The 23,517-nt window shown below is 39.6% G+C and overlaps 3 protein-coding genes across 3 annotated transcripts; 1 reads left to right on the top strand and 2 right to left on the bottom strand.

The window, feature by feature from the left end:
* Positions 1–251: 251 nt before the first annotated feature.
* Positions 252–6,667, bottom strand: LOC115054099 (ribonucleoside-diphosphate reductase large subunit-like). The gene is made up of 19 exons (XM_029519118.1): positions 6,490–6,667; positions 5,817–5,905; positions 5,558–5,735; positions 5,255–5,355; positions 5,109–5,168; positions 4,944–4,983; positions 4,639–4,801; positions 4,295–4,436; positions 4,105–4,188; positions 3,836–3,997; positions 3,577–3,656; positions 3,290–3,491; positions 3,057–3,206; positions 2,747–2,968; positions 2,584–2,660; positions 2,345–2,480; positions 1,540–1,635; positions 1,255–1,443; positions 252–1,164 (listed from the first exon to the last, which is right to left on the bottom strand). The coding sequence occupies exons 1-19, from the start codon at positions 6,506–6,508 to the stop codon at positions 973–975; spliced, it is 2,382 nt and encodes a 793-aa protein (XP_029374978.1). The 5' UTR covers positions 6,509–6,667; the 3' UTR covers positions 252–972.
* A 1,203-nt stretch (positions 6,668–7,870) lies between these two features.
* rnf121 (ring finger protein 121) lies at positions 7,871–16,636 on the top strand. Its single transcript, XM_029519534.1, has 13 exons — positions 7,871–7,973; positions 9,327–9,364; positions 9,686–9,827; positions 10,102–10,256; positions 10,374–10,481; positions 10,921–11,041; positions 11,146–11,279; positions 12,330–12,431; positions 12,958–14,676; positions 14,751–14,792; positions 14,869–14,931; positions 15,097–15,226; positions 15,612–16,636. Exons 1-9 carry the CDS (start codon positions 7,896–7,898, stop codon positions 13,076–13,078), a joined length of 999 nt encoding a protein of 332 aa, XP_029375394.1. The 5' UTR covers positions 7,871–7,895; the 3' UTR covers positions 13,079–14,676; positions 14,751–14,792; positions 14,869–14,931; positions 15,097–15,226; positions 15,612–16,636.
* Positions 15,277–21,525, bottom strand: nlrc3l1 (NLR family, CARD domain containing 3-like 1). The gene is made up of 7 exons (XM_029519533.1): positions 21,461–21,525; positions 20,222–20,495; positions 19,370–19,468; positions 19,147–19,224; positions 18,946–19,057; positions 18,594–18,834; positions 15,277–18,499 (listed from the first exon to the last, which is right to left on the bottom strand). The coding sequence occupies exons 2-7, from the start codon at positions 20,404–20,406 to the stop codon at positions 16,902–16,904; spliced, it is 2,313 nt and encodes a 770-aa protein (XP_029375393.1). The 5' UTR covers positions 20,407–20,495; positions 21,461–21,525; the 3' UTR covers positions 15,277–16,901.
* Positions 21,526–23,517: the final 1,992 nt, after the last annotated feature.

Below are 23,517 nucleotides of genomic sequence, written 5' to 3'. Positions count from 1 at the left end.
TGCTTACTTTTGGCTCTGTGTCATTCCTGAATGTGTGTGTGGGATTGAACGTCACGTCTATGACCAAGGTTTTTAATTAATAGTCTTGGTGCTTCTTTTGTAGGTAGCAGACTAATATGAGATCGAGCGGTGACAGTACAAGTCTCAGCTTGCTTTACACATAACCATTATGTTCCCTTGAGGATTCATGCATCAGCACACCAGTTGATTAATTCCTCGCCTACAGCTTCTACAGCCCCAAGACACTGTATCCAAAGTGGAAAAACACCACAGTATGTTGCCCTTTGTTGCAGCATTGACTGTATGACTGACATCACCATTTCCATTGTAACTGTGGTGAGCTTGTTCATTTACCCCCGATGTTCCACCTAAAGTGTGCACGCAAAGTTAAAACATATTCCAGCATTATTCGCCAACAAAAATGAACTCGCTTCTTTGTGGTATGTCACCAATCAAGAAACAAACTCAGGGACAGAAACGCTTCATTTTCCTGGCTTTCATTTCATTTCAAAAGCAAGAAATATTAAGATCAGAAAGCTGACTGCTTAAATTAGTATAACATGCACATATCATGTATATGCTTTGGCTTTGAGGAATAGGGCTAACAACTGACATACTCTTAACGATAATATATGAAAATCAAATTAAAGTTAAAAACATTTAATTTCCTTCACCTAAAATACATAGCAACAGTTTATTAATGACCACACAATTATTACAAATTATATATATAAAAAAAAAAAAAGACAAAACTATTAATTAATTAAACCCTCTTCATCCTATACATACCACATTAAAATTTCAGAAAATATTAAATAAAAGCTGAAAAATGTTGCGAACCGAAGACAGCAGCAATTGTGAAACACGTTATGACATCATATGCACATAAAAAGCACAAGTATCAAAAGAAATTTATTGTAAATGACAAAAACCCAAGGTTGAAAGGGGAGTGCACGTAATTCAGCATTTCATTTAAGAGCCACACATCACACATTCATCTTTGTTTGCTAAGGAACAGACCATGGCAGCTGTGTTGCGCTCTTTGTTCACCTCCTCCACGCTCTTTGCTGACTGAGCCTCCTTTAATTTCTCCTTGTTCAGGGTGAACTGAATGGGGTTGGCGGCGGGCTTTGTCCGCAGGTAATACATGCCAGTTTTCAGACCCTGCACAGAAAAGAATAGAGACTTTAAAAACGATTCCCGGCCCAGAAATGCTGCATGCGTCAAGCCTGCTTTCCCTCAGCGGTGACTCACCAATTTCCAACCATAAAAGTGCATGCTGGTAAGTTTGCCATAGTTTGGCTCAGCAATATGGATGTTAAGGGACTGGCTCTGGTCAATATAGGCGCCACGATCTGCTGCCATCTTGATGATTTTCTTCTGAGAGATTTCCCACACAGTTTTATACAGCTGTTTCAGGTCATCTGGGATGTTTTCAATATCCTGTAGGAAAGTCAGACATAAACAATGAGTAAATTGTAAAGAACAGTGACATGAATAATGTAGAGAGTTAAGATTTTATGAAGTGGGTCCCTTTACCTGAACAGAGCCATTCTGGGCAATCAGCTGGTTCTTCATCTCGTCATTCCACAGTCCTCTTTCTGTCAGGTCCTTCAAGAGGTGAGGATTCACAATCTATAGGAGAGGCAGAAATCATTCTGAGCAACCCTTCCCTCCATGGACACATGCTTTTTTTTTTCTTATTTAATTAAATGATGCAATACAGGACAGAACAGGTGAGAGACATAACAAAGGTATCCAGTTAATACAGTGAAGACAGGACAAACAAAGACAAGCAGGAACTAGTGGTTTATTTTCACATTATATGTTGAAGGTGTTGAATGGCAGAGTAAATATGTGTGTGTGTGTGTGTGTGTGCGTGTATGCATTGTTTTGTATAATTCTGCCGGCTGCGTAACATAAGTGTGTGGAAGTGTGTGTGTGTGTGTCTTGAGAGGCAAAAAAATGGGAGATGGCTTGAAAACAACTGGAGAAGGGAAATGTGCAAAAGGGTATTATTGAGGGGATTGGACTCGACAATTGAAAAATTACAACATTGAAATAAATAATAGTAAATAAACAAATACCCCCCCTCTTAGATTGAGTATATCTTTGTCAGGTTTTTGTGATTTTTTTTTTTTAAGTGTGTGTTAAAGGCAGGGCTAACACCTCACTCAGCCGCCCCCAGACCCTGGGGAGGGAGCTGGCTGACTGGGGACGCACCCCCACCCCCTTTCTTTCTTCCCCCCCTTACATACATATATACACATACACACAAACACGTACATACACAATGGACACATGACTTTAAAGGCGGAGAACAGCAGGTGCATTTAATGCTAACCTGAAACTCTCCTGAGAGCACCCTGCGGGTGTAGATGTTACTTGTGTACGGCTCAATGGACTCATTGTTGCCCAGGATCTGGGCAGTGGAGGCTGTGGGCATAGGGGCCAAGAGCAGACTGTTCCTCACACCATGCCTGAAAACATAGAAAGCCGGAGGAAGATGTGGGGTGAGCTAAGTCAGAGTGGATGAGCTAAAATCTCAACATACAGTAGTAATCCAAAACAAGGAAGACTTACTTAGCAATTTTCTGCTTCAATGCATTCCAGTCCCACAATTCTGTTGGTGTTTTGTTCCACATATCATACTGAAGGATCTGGAAAACCAAATCAGTTGGAACATGACCTTCAGTTTCTAAACTCCAACCCAGGATGAATGTCAAACATTGTTAAAAGTACTCACTCCCTTGCTGACAGGAGATCCAGGGTAAGTTTCATAAACTCCAAGCTCCTTTGCAAGATCACAGCTGGCCTCCAGGGCAGCGTAGTAGATGGTCTCAAAGATCTGAATGTTGAGCAACTGGGCCTCTGCGCTTTCAAATGGATAACGCATGAGGATGAAGGCATCAGCCAAGCCCTGCACACCAATGCCAATTGGCCTGTGACGCATGTTGGACCTTTCAGCCTATAAAGCAGGACAGAGGAGCCATTTGTTAATACTGAGCACAGGACATAGTTGTGTGGTTGACAGAGAAGCAACACTGAGAGCATACCTCAGGCACTGGGTAATAGTTGATGTCAATAATCTTGTTCAGGTTTTTGACAATGACTTTGGTGACAGTAGCAAGCTTGTTGAAGTCATAAGTTCTTTCTGGGGTGACGTACATGTTGAGGGCAATGGATGCCAAGTTACAAACTGCAACCTGTGTTGAAGAAAGAGCAGATACAGTATTAACAAAATTGTTTACGTTTATGGGTATTTGTCATTTTTTTCATATCCCCTCACCTCATCTTTGCTTGTGTACTCCAGTATCTCTGTGCATAGATTGCTGGATTTGATGGTGCCCAGATTCTGCTGATTGCTCTTCCTGTTGCAGGAGTCCTTGTAGAGCATGTAGGGTGTACCAGTTTCTGTCTGTGACTCAATGATGGCATACCACAGCTGCTGAGCCTTCACCACACGCTTAGCTCTACCTTCCTTCTCGTATCTGATGAAACAGTGGATTCAATGAACAAGTTGGTTTTGAGAAATTAGCTATTGGGTGAGAACAGGAGTTGGTGTGTTGCCCTTACTGAGTGTAGAGCTTCTCAAACTCCTCTCCCCAGCACTCCTCTAATCCAGGACATTCACTGGGGCACATCAGAGACCAGTCCTACAAGAATATCACAAGAACAATGAGACCTTCCCCAAACTGTGATGTTCAACATTTTAGCAAGAGCCAAAATTATCATAGTTGATAGAAAATAAACACTAGATTATAGAGCATATAATAATAATTCAAATTGTAGTCTATGTGAGATCTGAGTTTGCATAAATTCTTTCACTAATCACCTGATTGCTTTCCACTCGTTTCATAAAAAGGTCTGGAATCCACATGGCGAAGAACAAGTCTCTGGCCCTCTGTTCTTCTTTACCTGTGTTCTTCTTCAACTCCAAGAAGTCAAACACATCAAAATGCCAAGGCTCCAGATACACAGCGAAGGCTCCAGGTCTCTGAGCAGGCAAACATGGAAGGCCAGATGATTGGACTTAACCCAACAAAATCTAAAGCAACAATATTGATTAACTTTTTTATGTGTATTGTAAATGTAAGTCTTTACCTTGTTGCCACCCTGGTCAACATAACGTGCTGTATTGTTGTACACCCGGAGCATTGGAACCAGCCCATTGGAGACGCCATTTGTCTGAATGACACGAAGCACAAGAACTTACATGAAAAACTGACAAAGTATAAACTAAAGCTTCTCTATATCTCCTTGACCTTAATCTCTGTAAATTTTATTTGCTCACCCCAGCGATATAGCTGCCTGTTGCTCTGATACAGCTGACTGCCAATCCGATCCCTCCAGCTGATTTTGAGATGAGGGCACACTGCCTCAGGGTGTCATAAATTCCCTCAATGCTGTCTTCCTTCATAGCTAGCAAGAAACAACTGCAAAAAGAATAATAAATAAATAAATAATAATAATAATAATAAAAAAAAAAAAAACACAAGAAAAACACAAAAAAAAAAACAAAAGCAAAAATCTAAATCAAAGTAGATCAGGAAAGAAATCCAAGTTTAAAGGAAAGAGTTAGTCATTTGTTCAATTTGACTGAAGGACTACAACTTTCCTAATTTCTACTGCATTCACCTGGACAGCTGGGGCTTGTTGGTGCCAGCATTGAAAAGTGTCGGTGAGGCATGGGTGAACCACTTCTCTGACAGTAAGTTGTAGGTCTCAATGGCTGCGTCAATGTCACTGCTGTGAATCCCGATAGCCACTCTCATGAGCATGTGCTGAGGTCTCTCAGCAACTGGAGAAACAGTGGTTGGTTAGTCCCCCCCAAAAAAAAGAAAAAAACCCCCCCAAAAAAACTAAAAAACAAAACTCATGTACATGACAAAAGGCGTGCTTCTCAATAAGTACAAAACAACAAGAAAAACAACACTTCTCACCTTTTCCATTAATCTTCAACAAATATGACCGCTCAAGAGTCTATTAGAACAAAAGGACAAAAAAAGATTTACAATCTTATAGGCCAAATATTTAATTAAGATGTCAAGTATATGACATAAACATGTATACAAAAATACCCATAGATATACAAAATTAGTAATTACCTTAAACCCAAAGAAGTTGTAAGAGAAGTCTCTGTCATATATGATGGCAGAGTTGAAGCGCTGCAAACAAATGAGGACATTATGTTAAAAATGCAAAATACACAGTAATTTAACTGTATAAAAAAATAGCATCATAGGTAACGTACAGCCTTGTTTTCAAGAATAATGTCGAGTGTCTCCTTGGAGATCATAGGAGAATGGCGTTTACTTAATGGGTTGACATAGTTGTACAGGTCTTCCATCACATCTACAACAGTGAAAGGAGAGTGTGATACCAGTAAAAATAATGAAGAACAGCAATGAATAAATTAAGCTTGTATTTAATTGACTGCTTTATGGCAGAACATGCTGCACCTATGATATTATTTTATTACATGTAATTAGGATTACACAATTGATATAATTTGGAATAAGGCTACATCTTTTTAAATAACTGCACTCTCACTCACCACTGAATACTTTCTTGGTCTCTTTGTGCAGGTTAGACACAGCAATTCTTGCAGCTAGGATTGCATAATCAGGATGTTTGGTGGTGAGGGTGGCAGCAGTCTCCGCTGCCAGGGTGTCCAGCTCCACAGTGGTGACGCCACTGTACAGACCCTGGATCACCTTCATTGTAATCTGGGCCTGCACAAAGAGAAAGAGATGTTTCATTTCTCTGAAAACCAGAATATTTGGAAGTACAGCTTCAAATGGATTTTAACTTACGGGGTCCACAAAGTCATAATTAAGTCCGTAGCAAAGCTTCTGGATGCGGGAGGTGATTTTATCAAACGTGACTCTCTCCTGGCGGCCATCTGGGAAAACAACAGCATCAGTTAACCCTCCTCTTTCTGCTCTGCTCATATTTTCCGCAGCACATATAATTTCCGGGTTTGTCGCTGATTCCTGCAGAGTGATCACACCAAAGCACCGGCTGGTGACTGGACCCCCCCACCTGTCCTCACACCTGTTTGGCGCCACCACACCAGCTGCCGGCCTGTCAACAATGACCTCAGGTTACAGGCCGACACGGACGCGTTTAGTTTGGATAAAAGGCGGCAAAACAAAGCTTGTTACCGCTTCTACCTAACAAAAGGCCGTTCAGTGTTAAGTTGTGGAAAATAAACTCTTTTTAATGAGCTCAATGTAAAGTGTCAGCGATTTTAAGGACTGTTTGCTGTTTGACGGAAACACTCCGCGCTATTAACTAAAGATTAGAAAAAAAAAAAAAAAAAAAACAAGACTCAAACTGAGAGGAAAACCAGCTACAGTGTGTTACTCTGCGTGGATGATTTTTTTTTGTGTGCGTGTGTTTGTGTGTTTGGGAGAATCTCCCGCAGCCTCACACGGTTTTATCTGACAGTATTTGACAACAGGAAAGCGAAAGTGAGCATCTTACCTCTCTTTATGACGTGCATGGTGGCGACAGAGCGGCAGGTTTCCTGACAGTCAGCGGCTGTCGCAGCGTCCTCTCCTGTGCAGTATAATCTATAAAACAAACTAATGTCTGCCTGTTTATAGCAGGTTATAACAGCACAACTGCAGACAAGACGACACAATGTCCAAGTGAGAGCGCCAAGCAGCCGCTCTCCAGTTAGTCTGCTTTGTGTCAGCAGTCCGGCCAATCAGGGGAGCGCCTGTTTGACGGTTGGACCAATCACGAGCCATCATTCAGTCTGTTTGACAATTTCCGGTCGCCTGTTTTCCCGGTGAAATCTGGCGGCATATTTGCAAACAACAGCGGGTCATTTTGTGTTTATAGGCTTTGTTTCATCGGCAGGTGTCCATCATTGATTTGTGTTCCGGGGACGATTGTAGAAGGTTTGTTGAGGGGTTTGATATCTTTCGATATCGGAGAGTTTTTGTAACACTGAGGGATCAGGGGGAGAGTGTTTATTCAAAGTTCACCAGTATGACCAGAGGATCCACAAACACAAAGCACAAATACTGAAAATGAAGATGTAAGCCCCAGGAAACCTTTGAATGTATCTTATTTGCTGTGGTGCTATTTGTTGGAGGAGACAATCAACAACACATGACCGTCGAACATTTAATGCACTTCCCTCCGATGACTAACCACGGCAATGTATTTTAATTAACACAAATATGCAAAATCCAAAATATGGATATCAGGGCAAGTCGTAAAATCTGGGTGTACATTGGTATAGTATATTAGAGTAATACAATATCGTTATTACAATGATTATCAGCTAATTTTAGCGGCTCCTAAGAAGGACAAAGTTGCACGTTCAATAAATATATATAAAAGTTTAAAGTAGGTGAAAAGTGAGGCAAATAAACACGAATTATACCCTAATGTAGTTTGCTCTCTCAACTTGCTGTCAGACATCTCGACTAAGTGGCTGCCTCACTGTCACCTATCCCCGAAGTTTATTTTGAAGGAAACAAAAATGGCAAATAAAAAAAGTATCGAACCCGAGTTATTATTGCAACATGCGGAAATTTCACAATACATGTAAATAAAAGACTGAGAAAACTGCAGCTGAGAGGAAATTAATGCACAATATATCAAGTTGAGACTGTTTCAATATTTTGTTTAAGACAAGAAATAATTAGATTTTCGGTTTGTTTGTTTGTTTTTTTAAGACGGCTGCAGTTGAAAAAATGCTTTTAACAGAATGAACACCGAGGAGGAGTAAAACTGAAAGTGAAGGAATGTAAATAAAAAAAAAGAAATTAATAAACTTTTATTTTGAAGAGAATGGAAAACCAATGCCGGAAGTGGGGGAATTTGGCTTGTTGCTATTGTTAATGAACCCGGAAGAGTAAGGCAGCACTCCGAAGATGGCCGGGGTGTTTGAGGTGGAGGTTGATGGAGTAGAGCACGACCATGGACTGGAGCATCACGATGAACCGAATCAGGTGAAAATAATAGGTCACACCGAGCCGCCATGGTGGATGAAGCCAGACTGGGCTGAATTTAGTCGCCAACATGGAATTTCTGTGCCAGCTGTTATTCACGGTTTAGCGTAACGTAAGCAGTGAGCCACTGTTAACTACCACATGCTAACAAGCACAGGTTTAACTACGGTGCTTTCTATGGTCAACTCAACTGCCCAGCCATCGCACAGGAAAATAACCTGGGCAGGCGAAAGACGCCCTGAGAGCCATTGCATACGCTAAGCTAACTAGCTGGCTAACGTTCAAGTCATGCTTCTATTCAGTCTAAGTAGTTGAAGTGTTATATATATCACAATAATTTTACTTTTAAGAGCTGCTTGCATACCCCGTGCATACTAACACATTCATAATTTTCTGATTTGCCGACATTTTAACGACACGAATAAAGCTGATGTGGACGATCAGGTCAAAGGTCACCAATAACCTTTTCTGAAAGGCCAAGTGGTTCATCTGTGTCGGGTCAGGAGGACGTAACCAAAACCTTTCCGATGGGATTTCAGTTTTATGGTCACACCAGAACCAAAGAAGTTGCATCCGATCAGGTGTTGATGAAGTGCAAAACACTGCTTAATTAATTGCAATTTGTCTTTTGTAGTTTAATTGGTAAATGTAGAATTGGCATCGCAATATGCTGACAGGATATGCATGAGATCCTTCTGTTGGAGCATTGATGACCAAAAATAGGGATATAATATATATGAATGGAAATACCTCGGGCAGCCGGATAACTACAATAAAGTTAGTGATTATTTTTGATTGTAACAGAAGAAACATTGAAAATCCCGTCACCTATTTTGTTCCTCTAAAGTTAAAAGCATGCACACCAGCCATCCTGGCCAATCTCTGTGTTCCTGATAGCAACTTATTAGCCTCCAATCTATTTGCAAACCTGGCATGGCTCTTATAATAAAGACATCAATGACTGATGCTCTTGTCAAGTGACAATCGCCACCAGCCACTATGACAAGAGAAAGCATAAATAACCCCATGCATGAGTGGTGATGCTCATTGCGCTAGTTTGGTGGGTTTAATAGTTTTTTTTCATAGTCTGTTTTGGTACTCCTTGCATAAAGCTTCGTTTAGCAGAAAGTATCAATTAGTCAGACTCAGGATGAGTATTGCTTGTGTTGAAATAAGGTTCATACAATATATTCCACACACCCACAACCCACACCACACAGAGCTACAGTAGTGCAGGTAATTATTAAAGTTTAAGGTGTGTACATTTCTTGAAAAGATCTAAGCTGTATTATCCGTTCTAGTTGTTTGATTGTTAAAGAGTTGACAGTAATACTTATTTTGTCTCTTTCCTAGTTTGATGTGTCTAAGCTTTCACCGGAAGAAAAGTGGAGGTTTGTCTCTATAACACACTTTTTCAGATGTTTATTTTCATAAGAACCAAATCAGTAATTACTGTTAGCTGGTCTCACTTTCATTAAATCTTTTTGGGGTTTTTAACATGTAGTCTGCCCAGGTACTGTACCATTACATGCTTTTTTTTTTCCCCCCTATTAAAAGTTCATGTTTCACTTCCCAGTACTTAACATTGGGGCACAGCATTGTACAAGCCTGTGAAATGCATTTGAAAGACACGCCAATCTGGCCTTGTAATGAATCATCAAAATATGTGATATGTGGTTATGTAAGAGTAGTTGAATATGTTCTCTTTTCAGAGTGGAGCATGCAAGAATGCATGCCAAACACAAAGGCCATGAGGCCATGCACGCAGAGATGGTGCTCATCCTCATAGTCACGCTGGTCGTCGCCCAGCTAGTCCTTGTGCAGTGGAAACAGAGACATCCAAAGTCATACAATGTAAGACACTAAAAGATGCAAAAATAGTTTTGGTTTGCTATACAAAGTGTGGAAAAACACAAATAACCAATTACCTATGAAGTGTTGCCACTTGTAGTATGTGACTGTATGAATGATTGTTCACTTACGGAAAAATGCTATTTCATATTTGTTCCTTGCTATCCTAAAGGGAAATGTTGTCTACATGTAGTGTCACAGTGTTTATATCAACACAATATCTGAAGGTCCCTGATCTTCATGGATCCTCTGACATGTATTTTATGCTGTCTTCTAGCTGGTGACTCTGTTCCAGATGTGGGTAGTTCCTCTCTACTTTACTACCAAACTGCACTGGTGGAGGTTCTTGACCACGTGGTTTATCTTCTCTGTCATCACGGCATACATCTCGTACCGTGCCACCCGCAAGCCACTGGCCTGCACCACACCAAGGCACAGCCATTGCTTACACTTTAATACACCCTGTAAATTAAGAGATCAGCCTTTCCATTAATGAGGAGTGAACTGTTCAGAACATATTCTGATTTCGGTTTTCCTTGGCTTCTGTAGGTTGGTGTATAAGTGGTTCCTCCTTCTCTACAAGATCAGCTATGCCACAGGAATAGTTGGCTACAGTGTCGTCATGTTTACACTTTTTGGTATTAATCTAATATTCAGGTATGTAATGTCATAAACAACATTTCATTGGTGCTGAATGAGCCCCCCCCATTTTGTCGCATTCTGTAAATAAACTCTGTCTGGTATTGTTTTAGGTTGACGTTTTATTTTCCATCTCCAATTTTTTTTGCATGACCTTTCAGGTCACTACTCTCCAAACATTTTTCATTCTTATGTGTCCAATTGCAGATGTTTGACTCACCTTTTTTCTTTGTTTTCTATCTTTTATTCTACTTTAAATCCTTAAGAAAGTTTCCAGCTTGTCAAAAGTGAATAATATCTGAGTACTTCCAATGTCTCTGATAGTAAACTGAAAGCCAGTCAAAATCAGATGTGTGATGATATCACTACATGAATATTAATCAAGAAATGGATTACAACATTTTCTGAATGCATTTGCAGCAACATTACTCATTAATCATGTTCTCAATCTGTCCAGGATAAAGCCAGAGGATGCAATGGACTTTGGTGTTTCACTGCTATTCTATGGTCTGTACTATGGCGTCTTGGGAAGGGACTTTGCTGAAATGTGTGCAGACTTCATGGCTTCAACCGTTGGGGTAATTGGGCTTATTTTTAAGGCTATGGATGTTTCAGTGGCCTGTTGAGGGTAATGACTTTAAGCTTAAGTCTAAGTTTCTCTGTTTTCTCCATTGTTTTTCAGTACTACAGTGCATCTGGCATGCCAACCAAGCACCTCTCAGATAATATCTGTGCTGTGTGTGGTCAGCCCATCCTTGTGGATGTCAGTGAGGAAGGGATTATTGAGAACACATACAGATTATCCTGCAACCATGTGTATCCTGCCTGTCGGTTATTGACATATGTTGCTATTACTGCTTTCATTGTTAAAGAAATTTCAGCACAGCAGAGTGTCATTTCTATAAAAGTTATGCTCCTGTATTGGTGTTGGAATTATAAGGCGAATTAATTTGCACACCAAAGGGGAACAGTTCATTTGACCTTTATGCCAGATTGTTGATGTTTGTTTTCTGAATTGATGTTACTTCCCCTACTATTATGTTCTGCTGTTTATACACTGTAAATGACGTGCAGACTTATCAAGTATGACAGCAGCTTATTTTTGTATATAGTTTTTAACATATACTTACAACAAATTATTAATTTGGCTGATTTTTAAACATGCAAATTATACAATTGAATTAAATTATGTACAAATCCTATTTATTTATTTATTTATTTTTGCAAAAAAAGGAGGTAATTGCGGGATTTTATTTGCCGTTTTAGCTTTATCACCGTCATATACCGACTGACCACTTTTTGAGGAACATATATTGGTCATCCCCTTCGCTCACAAGACCTCGTCAGATTATTGTAGCCTGGGCTCAACTACGTTTTGGAAACATTACTTTGAATATTGACATTCACGTTGAGCTCATATCACATAATTTCTGCAGATCTGTCAGCCGTGTGTTAATGCTTCCAAACTCTTACTACACCAAAAGTGTTCTACTATATTCAAATCTGGTGATTTAGAAGACACTAAAGTCAACTGAACTAATTGTCAGGTTTATGGGGATTCCTGCTGTGTGATTAAGCTGCATTATGATGCCACATCACCACCACCAGTTGACACAGTGCAATCCATCGACAGTCTGAATGTAGATGTAGATTTTAGAGCTATGTGATGTCTTTCTGGATAAAAATTAAGTGCTCTGTGTGTAGGAAGATATACAAACAAAATGCAGTGTGAGACTAATTCATATTCAGCAAATGTCTGCAAAGTTCAATTCATTTTATTAAGTTTTTCTTCATATTGAATGGGCCTATGTATTGACTTGAAGCATTTCTCACGTTTTCCTGTGCCAAGCCTTAACTCATATCCAGGTTCCATGAGTTCTGCATAAGAGGATGGTGCATCGTTGGAAAGAAGCAGATGTGTCCTTACTGCAAAGAGAAGGTGGATCTGAAGAGGATGTTCAGTAACCCGTATCCTTCTTATTCATTTCTCACAGATAAGCTGCATCAGTTTGTTTTTTTCCCCCCCGTTTTTCATCGATGTCTGGTGTTTTGTCACAGGTCTTACAATACTCAATGCTCATGCCAGAACATACAAAGATTCTGAAATTACTTCGAGATCTCAAACTGACCTGGACATTTTCAGTCACAGTTGCCTAATTAATGCTCAGGAAACCCAGCAAATTAAAGAGGAAAGGTTTTCCTTTTAACAGGAAGTTCTGGCAGCAAATTGGACATGTATTTCTCAGGCAGCTTATTGCAAGCCATTGGGAACAGCAGTGGTATTTGTAAGTTGTATACCAAGTTCCTGTTCCTTTTTGTGGTTGAGAGTACACCCTTCAGACACGTATGATAACTTGTGTATTTCAAAACAAATAATTATTTCCTAGCAACTACAAAGGACTTCTTAATTACTGAAGCTTTACATATGCACAAAATGTCAACATTTATTATTCATTCTGGTTGAAAGTTTGTTTTCTTAACCAATTTATTTTAGCTGGGAGAGACCACATGTCATGTATGGACAGCTTTTAGACTGGCTTCGGTACCTGGTGGCTTGGCAGCCTGTTATTATTGGATTTGTGCAAGGTATCAACTACGTCCTGGGTCTGGAGTGACCTGTGATGGACAGAAATGGACATAAACGCCATACAGAGAAGATATGCACTGGCTCAAGAGACTGAGTGGGCCTAACATTGAACTAAAACACCAATAAAAAGTGTCTATACTTTTTGTATATATTTATAGGCACATATCTGTATTTACAGTTTTTTGGATTTTATTAGTAATATGAATTTGGAGGTATCAATTTCCAAGGATATACTCCACACACCGTTACACCCAATAATTGATTTGTGCATCTTACAGTCTAGTAAACGGTTCTCCAAAAACATTAGAGAAGTGTGTTTCACTAGTTTATGTCTTAAGTGTGCGTTAACACTGAAAGGATCATACTAGAGTTTTTCATCCTCATGTGACTCACACAAAAGTAATAAATATTGAATAGAAATCTGCATAAGTAATTGCTGCCTTTGCCTCTGAAATACATGAACCCAGGATCCCCCAGACTTCCCCTTGAGGTATTTTGCAGTTGCAATACTTAAGTAATGACTGGTAAAGCAATTTGGGACTAATTCCATATTATGACCTGAAAGAGTAAGGTCGCGGAACAGAAAACTATTTCCACGCACACAAAGGGAGGATTCCTCATACAGTTCTCGTTAAGGTGGAACGTCTTGTTCCTATATTTCAAAATGTCCCCTGTGTCTTCATCAACACTCATCCTTACCAGTGTGACAAAACAGTCTTTTATTTGACTTTAACCCACAAGAATATCTCACATCATTATATTTATATGATTCAAATAGCAGGAATATGTACAAACACTCCTGATTTGCTTAAATTACTAAATGACGTGCTGGGCTGTAGGTGTATCCAGCCTTAACTCTGTCAGCTGTTTTCTTTGGTAATTATTTTCTAAAAAGAAATAGACACGTCAATGGGATAATTTTGAAATCTTTATATGCTGTTGGCTCTACCAAATAAATGTTAATTTTAATTTTATTTGGTCGGCAGATAAAGAACAGCATGTCTGCATGGCCAGATACTGATGGGTGAACAGTTCTTAAATTGGAGCAACCCAATAAGTGTAAACTGAAGCTAATTTACCTGCTGGACTAAAACCATCAAATCTGACCCAATGAGGAAAGAAAACATCCCAGCATGATCCTTTAACTCAGTGAGGGTGCTGATGGTGCTAGTCATATTTTATTGTGATCTTCTCTGAGGACCCCACAGGACTGTAAAAATAAAACCGACATGATCATTTGTTTTGTTGTCAATGTTTTGATCACAGTCCATTCATAAATGTCACATGGTTTAGATTTACGTGTATGATGATTCAACAGTCTGTATGTGGTTATGTTTCTAACATTAAAGCTATCTACTTGTGTAGTGATGACGAATACTGAGCTAATTGTAATCAAGTGACTGAGAGTTTTGAACCGGAACCATGATGCGTCAACAACCGTCCTTTAGGAACAAGGCTGAGCCACTTCCCAGGGAACCCCCAATGTATTCTCCAGGCCGGTGTATTTTGAGTTGTAGAAAGGGGAAGTGAGTGTGTGTGTATATATATATATAGCTCCAAACAGCAGTGAAGAGCAAAGGCATCTCACAGGAGCAGTCAACATGCAGCTGTCATCTGTTGTCAAAGGTAATATTTGGTAACACCTGCCCATTCACTTTGACTGTATTGTCATTGAATGTTAACACGTATTTCTGCGACAGCACTGGGTTCTCTGTGTCTGCTGCTTGCAGATGGACTTCTAGGTACAGTATGCTTTGTGTGGAGCAACTTTGTTTTAATGGGATTCAATTTCTGTGCTAACCTAAATTTGTTCTTCAGTTTCAGCTGATGGCTCTCCAAAAATCATCGGTGCAGATCAAGTCCACATCAAAGCTCAACCAGGTATCATTTTGTATTCAGAGAAATTAGTCCTCTATGAAGTGGCATTTGCAATTTCCAGGCCATGTTGGATGACAACTGGGGAGATTTTAATATGTAGCTCTCTATAAGGGTTTCTGTACATATACTGAAGCTGTGTTTGTGGTCTGCCTGTGTTCTACCTTGAAGGTCAGCCGCTGGTTCTCCACTGTGAGGCAATCACCAACTGTAAAAATGGTGTAACCCTCATCTACTGGCTAGTCAATGGCTTCTTCCCCGAGGACATTCCCAGCAGTGACAGAATAGTCGAATGTGAAGAGTGAGTAATATGACTTTTATATTAGTTAGGGCTGAACAATATAGGGGGAGAGTGTCTTAATTTGAGCGTTTTACCAAGCAAGCATGTCCCTTGTTTATATGGTGGTTTGTAGGCCAGGATGTTTCATGCATGTATGTTGTGACACATTTCAGCTTTATCTAGAAATTCTTGAAACTCTTGACCATATTACATTGTGGATATTTCAATGAAAAAATGCAACTTAGACATAAGAATTTAAGTCATAACAGTGTTCATAAGCCATTTAATAATCCATATAGGCTTTGTGGGATGTCAAAGTGCAGTGAATCCTTTTCTGCAGAAAGCATTACTATAACAAACCTGCAACTAGGCTGTAATGGCTGACTTTGTTCTGACTTTGTCTTAGATCTACTTTGGCGGAGGGTACAATCCTACACAGGAGTTTACTGTTGAAGAATGTCACGTCAGAGGAGCTCAACTCCTCCTTCACCTGTGTTGTGATGAGCGATGTTGGAATGGCCCAAAAGCACATAAAACTGGGGGCAACAAGATCGTCTCATGTACACAAGAAAAGAAAACACTGAATGTTACTGCTGTACAATCTGAGCCATGTTTCATCTTGATAAATGATTCATGCTGGTAAGAATTAACGTTATCTGTGAACTTACTATTTCATGTTGCACTGTTAGGTGGGAGGGTTATGACAAAGAGTTGGAGGAAATGTGAAAAGCTTGAGGAGCATTTGGTCCTTCAATAGCACTTAGTTTTCCACTGAAGGCAGTGATACCAGTAGTGTTGCAATGCAAATATCTGATGCTAGATTTTGAATGTGTCTTTGTCCAAGGAGACAATATTTTATACAGCTGAATTAATCTTGATAGAATTGCAGTAAGCTGTCTCAAGAGAGCATATTGTACCATTTCACTTCCTGTACTTTTGTATGCTTCTATTGTGTGTGAGCTGGTGATAAGCCATTGAAAATCTGTATGTGTAGCACATGAAAATATACTTCACAATATTACAAAGTTGAATCAGTCAATTCTTTTACAAATTGGTTGTTTCTCCAAAGATGAAATATGAAATGTTGAAATTGTCATTTCTTTCAAGCAGGCAATGTTTTTTTCTGGATTATGTCACTGTCAGAATTTTGATAGCCTCCATCAATGACAGTGAAGAATTTCAGTTCAGTATATATCTATATTTATATTGTTATATATAAACAATTGAAGTCAAGCTTGCCAATGTGATTACTGTCTTACTGTCTTACATAACAAATTAATAACTGATCAGCAAATCTTAAAAGTGCAAAATTTACTATTTCTACTTGAACATAGTCAAATTCTAATTAGTCAAAACTCCTTTTCAACAGTAGAATCAAACATCTTTGAATGTTCATTTTATAAGAACAAAAGTAAAACAAAAAGTTATCTTTTTAACTCTTAAGCTCCTACATACATACATACATTCATTCAATAATCTTTATCTCTTTAAAAAATCCCACATCTTTGGCATATTAATGTAACTGTGCAATTGATTAGAAAATGCTTTCAAGCTCTACTTGTGAGAAAAAAAAAAGATGTACAAAGAAACATCTTTCTCCATTGGGAAAGGCATCAGCGGTGTCCTGTTTTCTTCCAACTGGAACTGAGTTGACGCATAATTTTACCAGCCATCAGGGTGTTTTACAAGAAACAGATCAAGAAGACACTGCCTCTGACACACACACACCCAGCTCCTCCAAGCAATGCTGCAAGTTTAAATTCCTACAGGAATACTGATTTTCTCTGATCTTCTTCCTGATGAGCGCTGCGGCATCTTCGGTCACTGTTGGCCACTTTGTAGAAAGGGTACATAGTGGCTGGAGGATATCCAGGTTGGTCTGAAGTGACATTCCAAACAGGAAACGCAGGAAAATGTCCAATTTGCCGTCCTCACAGAGCAGACTTCTGTCCACAGCACTCTTGTACAGTTCCATGGGTTTTTGTCCCTTGAACATCCCCTTCAACTTATTCTTGAGTTGCTGCTCAAAAATGTTCTTCCCCTGATTTACAAAAGAGAGAAAGGCATAAAGAGCAGCAAGGTACTCCTGCATAGTGGGGTGGATAAAGCTCAAGACTTTCTCATGAAACAAGACAAATGGCTTTGTGAGGTACTGAGTGCACAGTCCACTGTTAATTACTGCTTCCTCATCGCTGATTCCAGTGTCTTTCCAGTTAGACTTGGTAATCTTAAAGTGGCCCTTTTCCAACATGCTGAAGGCCAACTTTCCAAGTTTCATCAGGAAATCTCTTTCTTCATCAGGGCTACGATCTGGAGCTCTAAATGCCCGTTGCTGACGAATGAGTGCTAGCATCAGCTTTGTGTACATGTAAGTGATGCCTCTGGGAAGCTCAGCCTGTGTCCCCTGCTCCCTAAATATTCGACGGCACTCATTGGCAACCAGTGAGCAGAACAAGGGCAGGTGGCACATGATGGAGAGGGTTTTGGAAGACCTGACATAAGCAATAACCCGATCGGCTTGAGCTGGGTCCTTAAATATCCTCTTAAAGTACTTGTCCTTTTCAGGGTCATCAAATCCACGCATCTCTATCTCATCATAGGGCGTATCCCAAGGAATGCAACGCTTTACTTGAGAACGCAAAGTGACCAGGAAAAGGCCACGGTACAGCAGCCTCCCTCTGAGGATGTTGACCACAATAGTGTTCAGGGTGGTCTGCTCTGTGTGGTCACAGAGAAGCTCAGTGTTTTCAAAGTCCAGCTTTCCACTGTAATCATCAAGGCCATCAAAGACAAACATTATTGGGCAGTCGTCACATCTAAAATCCTCATTCCTCAGTTTTATCGTTTCTGGGTAGAGCGTTCGTATTATTTGCAACAGGGAGATGTTTGAACCCTCAAACTGTTTGAGTTCTCTAAAAGGCAAAGGAAACAAGAAAGAGTTGTGCTGCTGTGATTGCTCTTCAATCCAATCTAGGATTAACTTTCGAACCGCCGTTGACTTCCCAGAACCTGCCACTCCTGTGAGCAATATTAATCTTATATTGGAGTGCTGCAGCCTTTCAGCACTAAAAATATCCTTAGTAGAAATATGCATCCCGGCCGTCTGGTTGCTGTCCAGTTTTTCTATGTTCATGACCTCATGTTCAATGTTTGGGCCATTATCATATGTTGAGCTTATGAAGAGATCAGTAAAGACCTCATCAAATTGCCTCTTCTCTTCCTGTATAGCCAAGTCCTCACATTCGCCACCATATTTCCTCTTCAAAGTCTCACATAAACTCTGACGGACCTCATCTGGAGAAGGTAGAAAGTGTGTGTGTGAATATGTTGTCAATTCCTTTCACTATGATCAAATTAATTGGAAGAAAACATAATGGGGTTTACTCACTCCTGATGCACAGGGCCTGGAGAAAACTAATCTCCCTACTGCGCCCCATCTCTCCAAGTATTGTTTGGGTGATCTGCAAACATGCTTCAAGACCGTAGCAGTCAAGCATGTGGTCCACAAGATCCAATGTGTCGGTGCTGCTGGGAGGAGTGTTGAATGACTGTTGGTAATTCTTCCACAATGTTGTCTTGAATCTCTTAACATCCATCTCTGACAACTTCCCAAGAGTATTACAAATAGCCTGATTGAGAAAAAAAAAAAGGAGTAAATTCAGTGCTGTTATTGTCAACTGATGGGTTTTTTGTTTTTTTATTTCTTTCAAAGTGGATACAACAGAAGAACCAAACTTCACCTTTAAAGTGAATGCAACTGTCAGAGAAGCATGGCTGAGCTGATTCGTGGGTTGGACTAATTCAGGTGTTTCAGAAGGTGTGCATGAGACAGTGTCCTCTTTGGTTTTAACCCTGGTGGAGAGATTTAAAGATATTTTAGTGTCAATCTAGGATGTAGTCTATCAGAGACACACTCACCTTGTCATGGGTGTGTTACTTACCTGACAATTCTTTTTTCACAATCATCACTGTCTAAGGAGTAGCAGCTAGAGAATGAATCCGATCTTTCCAGCTGGATCCTTAAATCAGGCAGACAAGATGACTCAGATTGGCTTTAGTGCAACTACAGGATAATATTACAGAGCTCCTTGGATTCTTCAAGAGTAACCTCAGGATTTAATGCAAAGGATGTGTATTGTTTTGATGAATAAGGCTTCATTGTACCTCGTGGTGGCCATGTCTTCATCTTCCATTTCAGCTGAGCTCTCTGTTGCCAGCGATGTGTAGCTCAGAGCCGGAGCTAGGCCTTGTCCCATGTGATGTCTAGAGGGAAGAAGAAGAACAAGAAGAAGAAAAGAAAAAAAGGTGTAAAAGTAACATTTTGATTAATTGCTTAGTGCCAACATAACAAGCAGTTTCCAAAGCACATGCCAGATAAGCAGGGAAGTCTGTCACAAGCGTGATCAAGGCCATCTGGTTTGGAGTACTTGCAGTAAGAACTACAAAAACTTTTGAATGTTGATGGATAATTATGGTTTTAACCAAATTTTTTTAGGATGACTTATTGCATTCATCGCCATCTTTGAATTGCTATTTCGTTTCCCTTTGTTATTTGTTGTTTTTTTCATTTTCTAAGAGAAAATAAAATTAACTTTTGCATGAAAAAAGGGAAGGCATTCATTCTGTGCAACCATCACCTGGAAGATGATCCCCATGTATTCAGGTATATGACACCCGGTTACACATAATTATTTACAGTTCATAGGAATTCAACATGAAACAGAAGAGAGAGGAAGCAGTAAAATCAGATTTTTCTTTATGTCCACAGTTGGAGACTGTTGATATATGCAAGTGACGTTTTCTTCACTTTTATATTGTGCCGTCTTAAGATGTTAATTGATCACCTTGTGTTTTCCGCCACAGACATTCAGATATAGTCATGTTACCATCAAGAAAACTAGCAGTAAATTTTGATACATTTGTCTACTTGTCTTGAGAATATTACCTACAATAACTACCAAACAATGGTACAAAGGAGCTTTAGGGTCATACAGCATGTGAAAAGTGTCTTTGTACCTGTAGTTGGTATCCATTGGACTCTCCCCAAGGTCCAGAGATGGTCTTCTCTCGGGGATATAGTAGAGGTCATCATCTTCATTAGACACATCCTGTTGTCCTCTACCTGACACTGCTTCCCCAGGGGAAGAACTACCTGACAGCGAGGGCATTTCCTCCATTTCAGCATATTCAGTGTAGTCCATTGTGTCATACAGAGGGCCAGTCAACGACTGAATTGACCAACACAAACAGTGATCACTATGGCATCACTGTGGCATCTGGATGTCTTTCCCTATAAAAGAACACATTTTTGAAAAAAAAAAACAAACAAAAACCCAGCATATTAGTGTTGACGTCACTATTGAGGTGTATCAAGAATTAATCACCAAACCACATTTTCAGGTTTCAACAGCTCAAACAGGATGCAGCCTGTCTGCCTTCGGGATTGACACTGCATTACAATTACAAATATCTGCAAAGCTACAGGAATAACCACTAAAACTCTTTTTAACTCTTTTGGAAACTAAAACCAAAAACATTTTGAAAAGGTTCATGTTTTAATACAGGATTTGATGCTTTCTGGGGCTTCGGCAGTGCTTCAGAGTACAAAACTAAACTACATTCTTTAAATACAAATTTATGTTCCTGCGCACAGTTAATATTAATATTAATATTATAATATATTTTAATTCAAGTTTAAACTATATATGATGACAACAATACACTGTAAATGCTATTGTTTTACGGTGAGGTTACGGTGTGAACTTTGTGCATTTGCCATCGCTGAGATAAAAACAAAAGTTAAGTTCTCAGGGACAACAGAGAAAAAACAGGAAGATACCTTAATGCAATGGAGCACAGTCACAGTAAAGCTGTCCTCCATGCTACAAGTTTTCCTGGGACTGTATCAGTCGATTTGTTGCATAAGCATTCTCAATGTTGTGATTCTGTGAGTGTTTGTCTTTACAGAAAGGTTAGTCATTCTCTAAACTGCTGTGAGATATTAAGGATGACCACAGTCGGTGTTTAGTGTCTTAAACATTTTGACAGCAGGGTGTGTAGCAAACAGGCCATACTGAACAGGAGTTTGCGACAGGAACTGTAATTTAATCCGACGAATACGTTCCCCGCTGAAGCTAGCAGCTTTCGCTGACTGACACTTGAAGTAAACAGCCGATAAACCTGCGAGTTTCACACACAATCCCACCATAAACTTCTTTATGGCCATAAATATCTACAAAAGGTGGCGATACTTACATTAAAGCATTATTCGTGTCTGTGGTTCCTGCTGTGTAAACACTTCCAAACGTCACGAACCTCCGGTCACTGAAGAGAAGATTCTTCTTCGGCTCCGAAGGACAGGAAAGGGAACAGCAAGCAGAGCGGCTGCTGCCACCTGCCGGTCAGAAGTGTTAACAACAACAGCGTTACATCAGCTCACTGCCAAACACACATCTCCTGATCAAAGTATTCACATATTTGTTTTCTAAAAACACTAACACGCCGAGCTAGCAACGTTGGCGTTCTTTTTTTAATGTTTTTTGCACCTCCTTAAACAATCAACTAAAATTTTTTAATAGATTTTCGCTCAATACGGGACACAAAGCCAATGGAGCTTTACTGGTGTCCCCCATCAGAGGTCACTTTGGATAAAAGTGTCAAATATCTGATAAATAAATAAAGTGAAATGGCACAAGCAGGAGCAAATGACATACATTATCTAAGGTACTCAGGAGAAAGTGTCACATTATTAAATGAATATGTGCGGCATACCAAACGATTATACTTATTATTACTAGTGATATAATGCATATGCAATGCTTTATTGGTGTAGCACTGGTATATAGGAAGTTCCAAATAATTACTCTGGGTGCTGCCTTGTAGATTCATTCGATAATCACATTTATCAGCTGCTATATGATGACGTGATAAAAATATCTGATATTGTAAAAGTTTGTTAATTCTGTCATCGATTATCACTGACAAATAGAGAAAACAAAACGTGGTGGAGAAGTGCAGAATATATAAATATTTAAACAATTTTAATGGAAAGCTTTTAAAAAAACAATAAAAATAGTAAAAAAATAATCAAATAAAAAGATAAATCAATGCAATGGAAGAACCATCGAGATCTATAATCTGTAGTCTGTGGCATTCTTTGAGGCAACTTGACCAGCCTCTGAAGACACTAATGGTTTCATTTATACACACTTGTGTCATAGATGCAGTTGCACTCCCCAACACCTTCAACCAGACTTTGAGGTAAAAAACAAATATCGTTCTAATTCGTCTTTGCCGTCCTATGCATGGCAGTTACTGAAGAGGTAGTCAGATTATTTCCACCATAAATGAGGATTAACTATTTTAAGTATGACTCAGTATTTCTTATGCAACTCACATTCTCCCCCCCACAAGGCATATTTACACCTACATTTATATCACCGAGCTCCTGTTTAACCAGACAGATATATTGGTCAAATGTATCTACAGCTTGGGAACTGTGAGAGTTTGTGTGTGTGTGGTTGGCACAGTGCTGCATTTTACTTTAAGCTACTGCAAAACATGTTCCAGAAAGGTTTTAAATAGCTCCAGATCTGTTTTTTTTTTTTTTTTTTGCGTGTGTGCAATCATCAATCTTTATTTTATCTTCCTTCCTAAGAGAAAACAGCAGCACTGTACAGCTTCTCGTGTCTGTAAATTAATTCACGATTACTGATTATCATGACTGCCAGTTCCTGCACTGTAGGTGTTACCTTGGCTTCACTTAGCTGCTTGTTTATAGTAGGCAACATCATACTTGCTGAGGGCTATGTTTCCTTTGTTTTTATCACATCAAGCTCTTTAGTCTTGAAATTTACAAGGCCAAGATGAGTAAAATGGTAGAATAATTACCAGTTATGAATGAAAGAGTTATTTGTTAAAACAACAACAACAAAAACAACAATAATAATACAGAAGCATGCAGGGAATATGGGCTCACACTGTGAAGGTAAAAAGCCTATTTGCATGTCAACATCTTTGTCTTTTTGGTGACCAACGAGTTTCCATAACACTGCGCTTCGTGTGATGGAGGCGTGAGCAGTGACAAAGGCGGCAGGAGAAACAGTATGAGTATGAGGGGTGATCAGTGCCGGGGCTGCTGGGAGGAGAAGCAGCAGAACCATTGTCAATATTACCTGTGTGTATGAATTTACCAACATCTAGTGCATTGTTCAAACTGTTTTTTGTTGTTGTTGTTGTTGCTGCTGGTTGTGCATGCACAAAGTTTAACCTGTGCAACTAATTGTTGCCCATGAAAATCACCAAAGGGATTC

The sequence above is a fragment of the Echeneis naucrates genome, chromosome 14 (assembly GCF_900963305.1).
Source record: "Echeneis naucrates chromosome 14, fEcheNa1.1, whole genome shotgun sequence".
NCBI lineage: Eukaryota > Metazoa > Chordata > Actinopteri > Carangiformes > Echeneidae > Echeneis > Echeneis naucrates.
The sequence above is the reverse complement of the archived record's forward strand: the minus strand, read 5'-3'. Positions and strand labels throughout refer to the sequence as shown.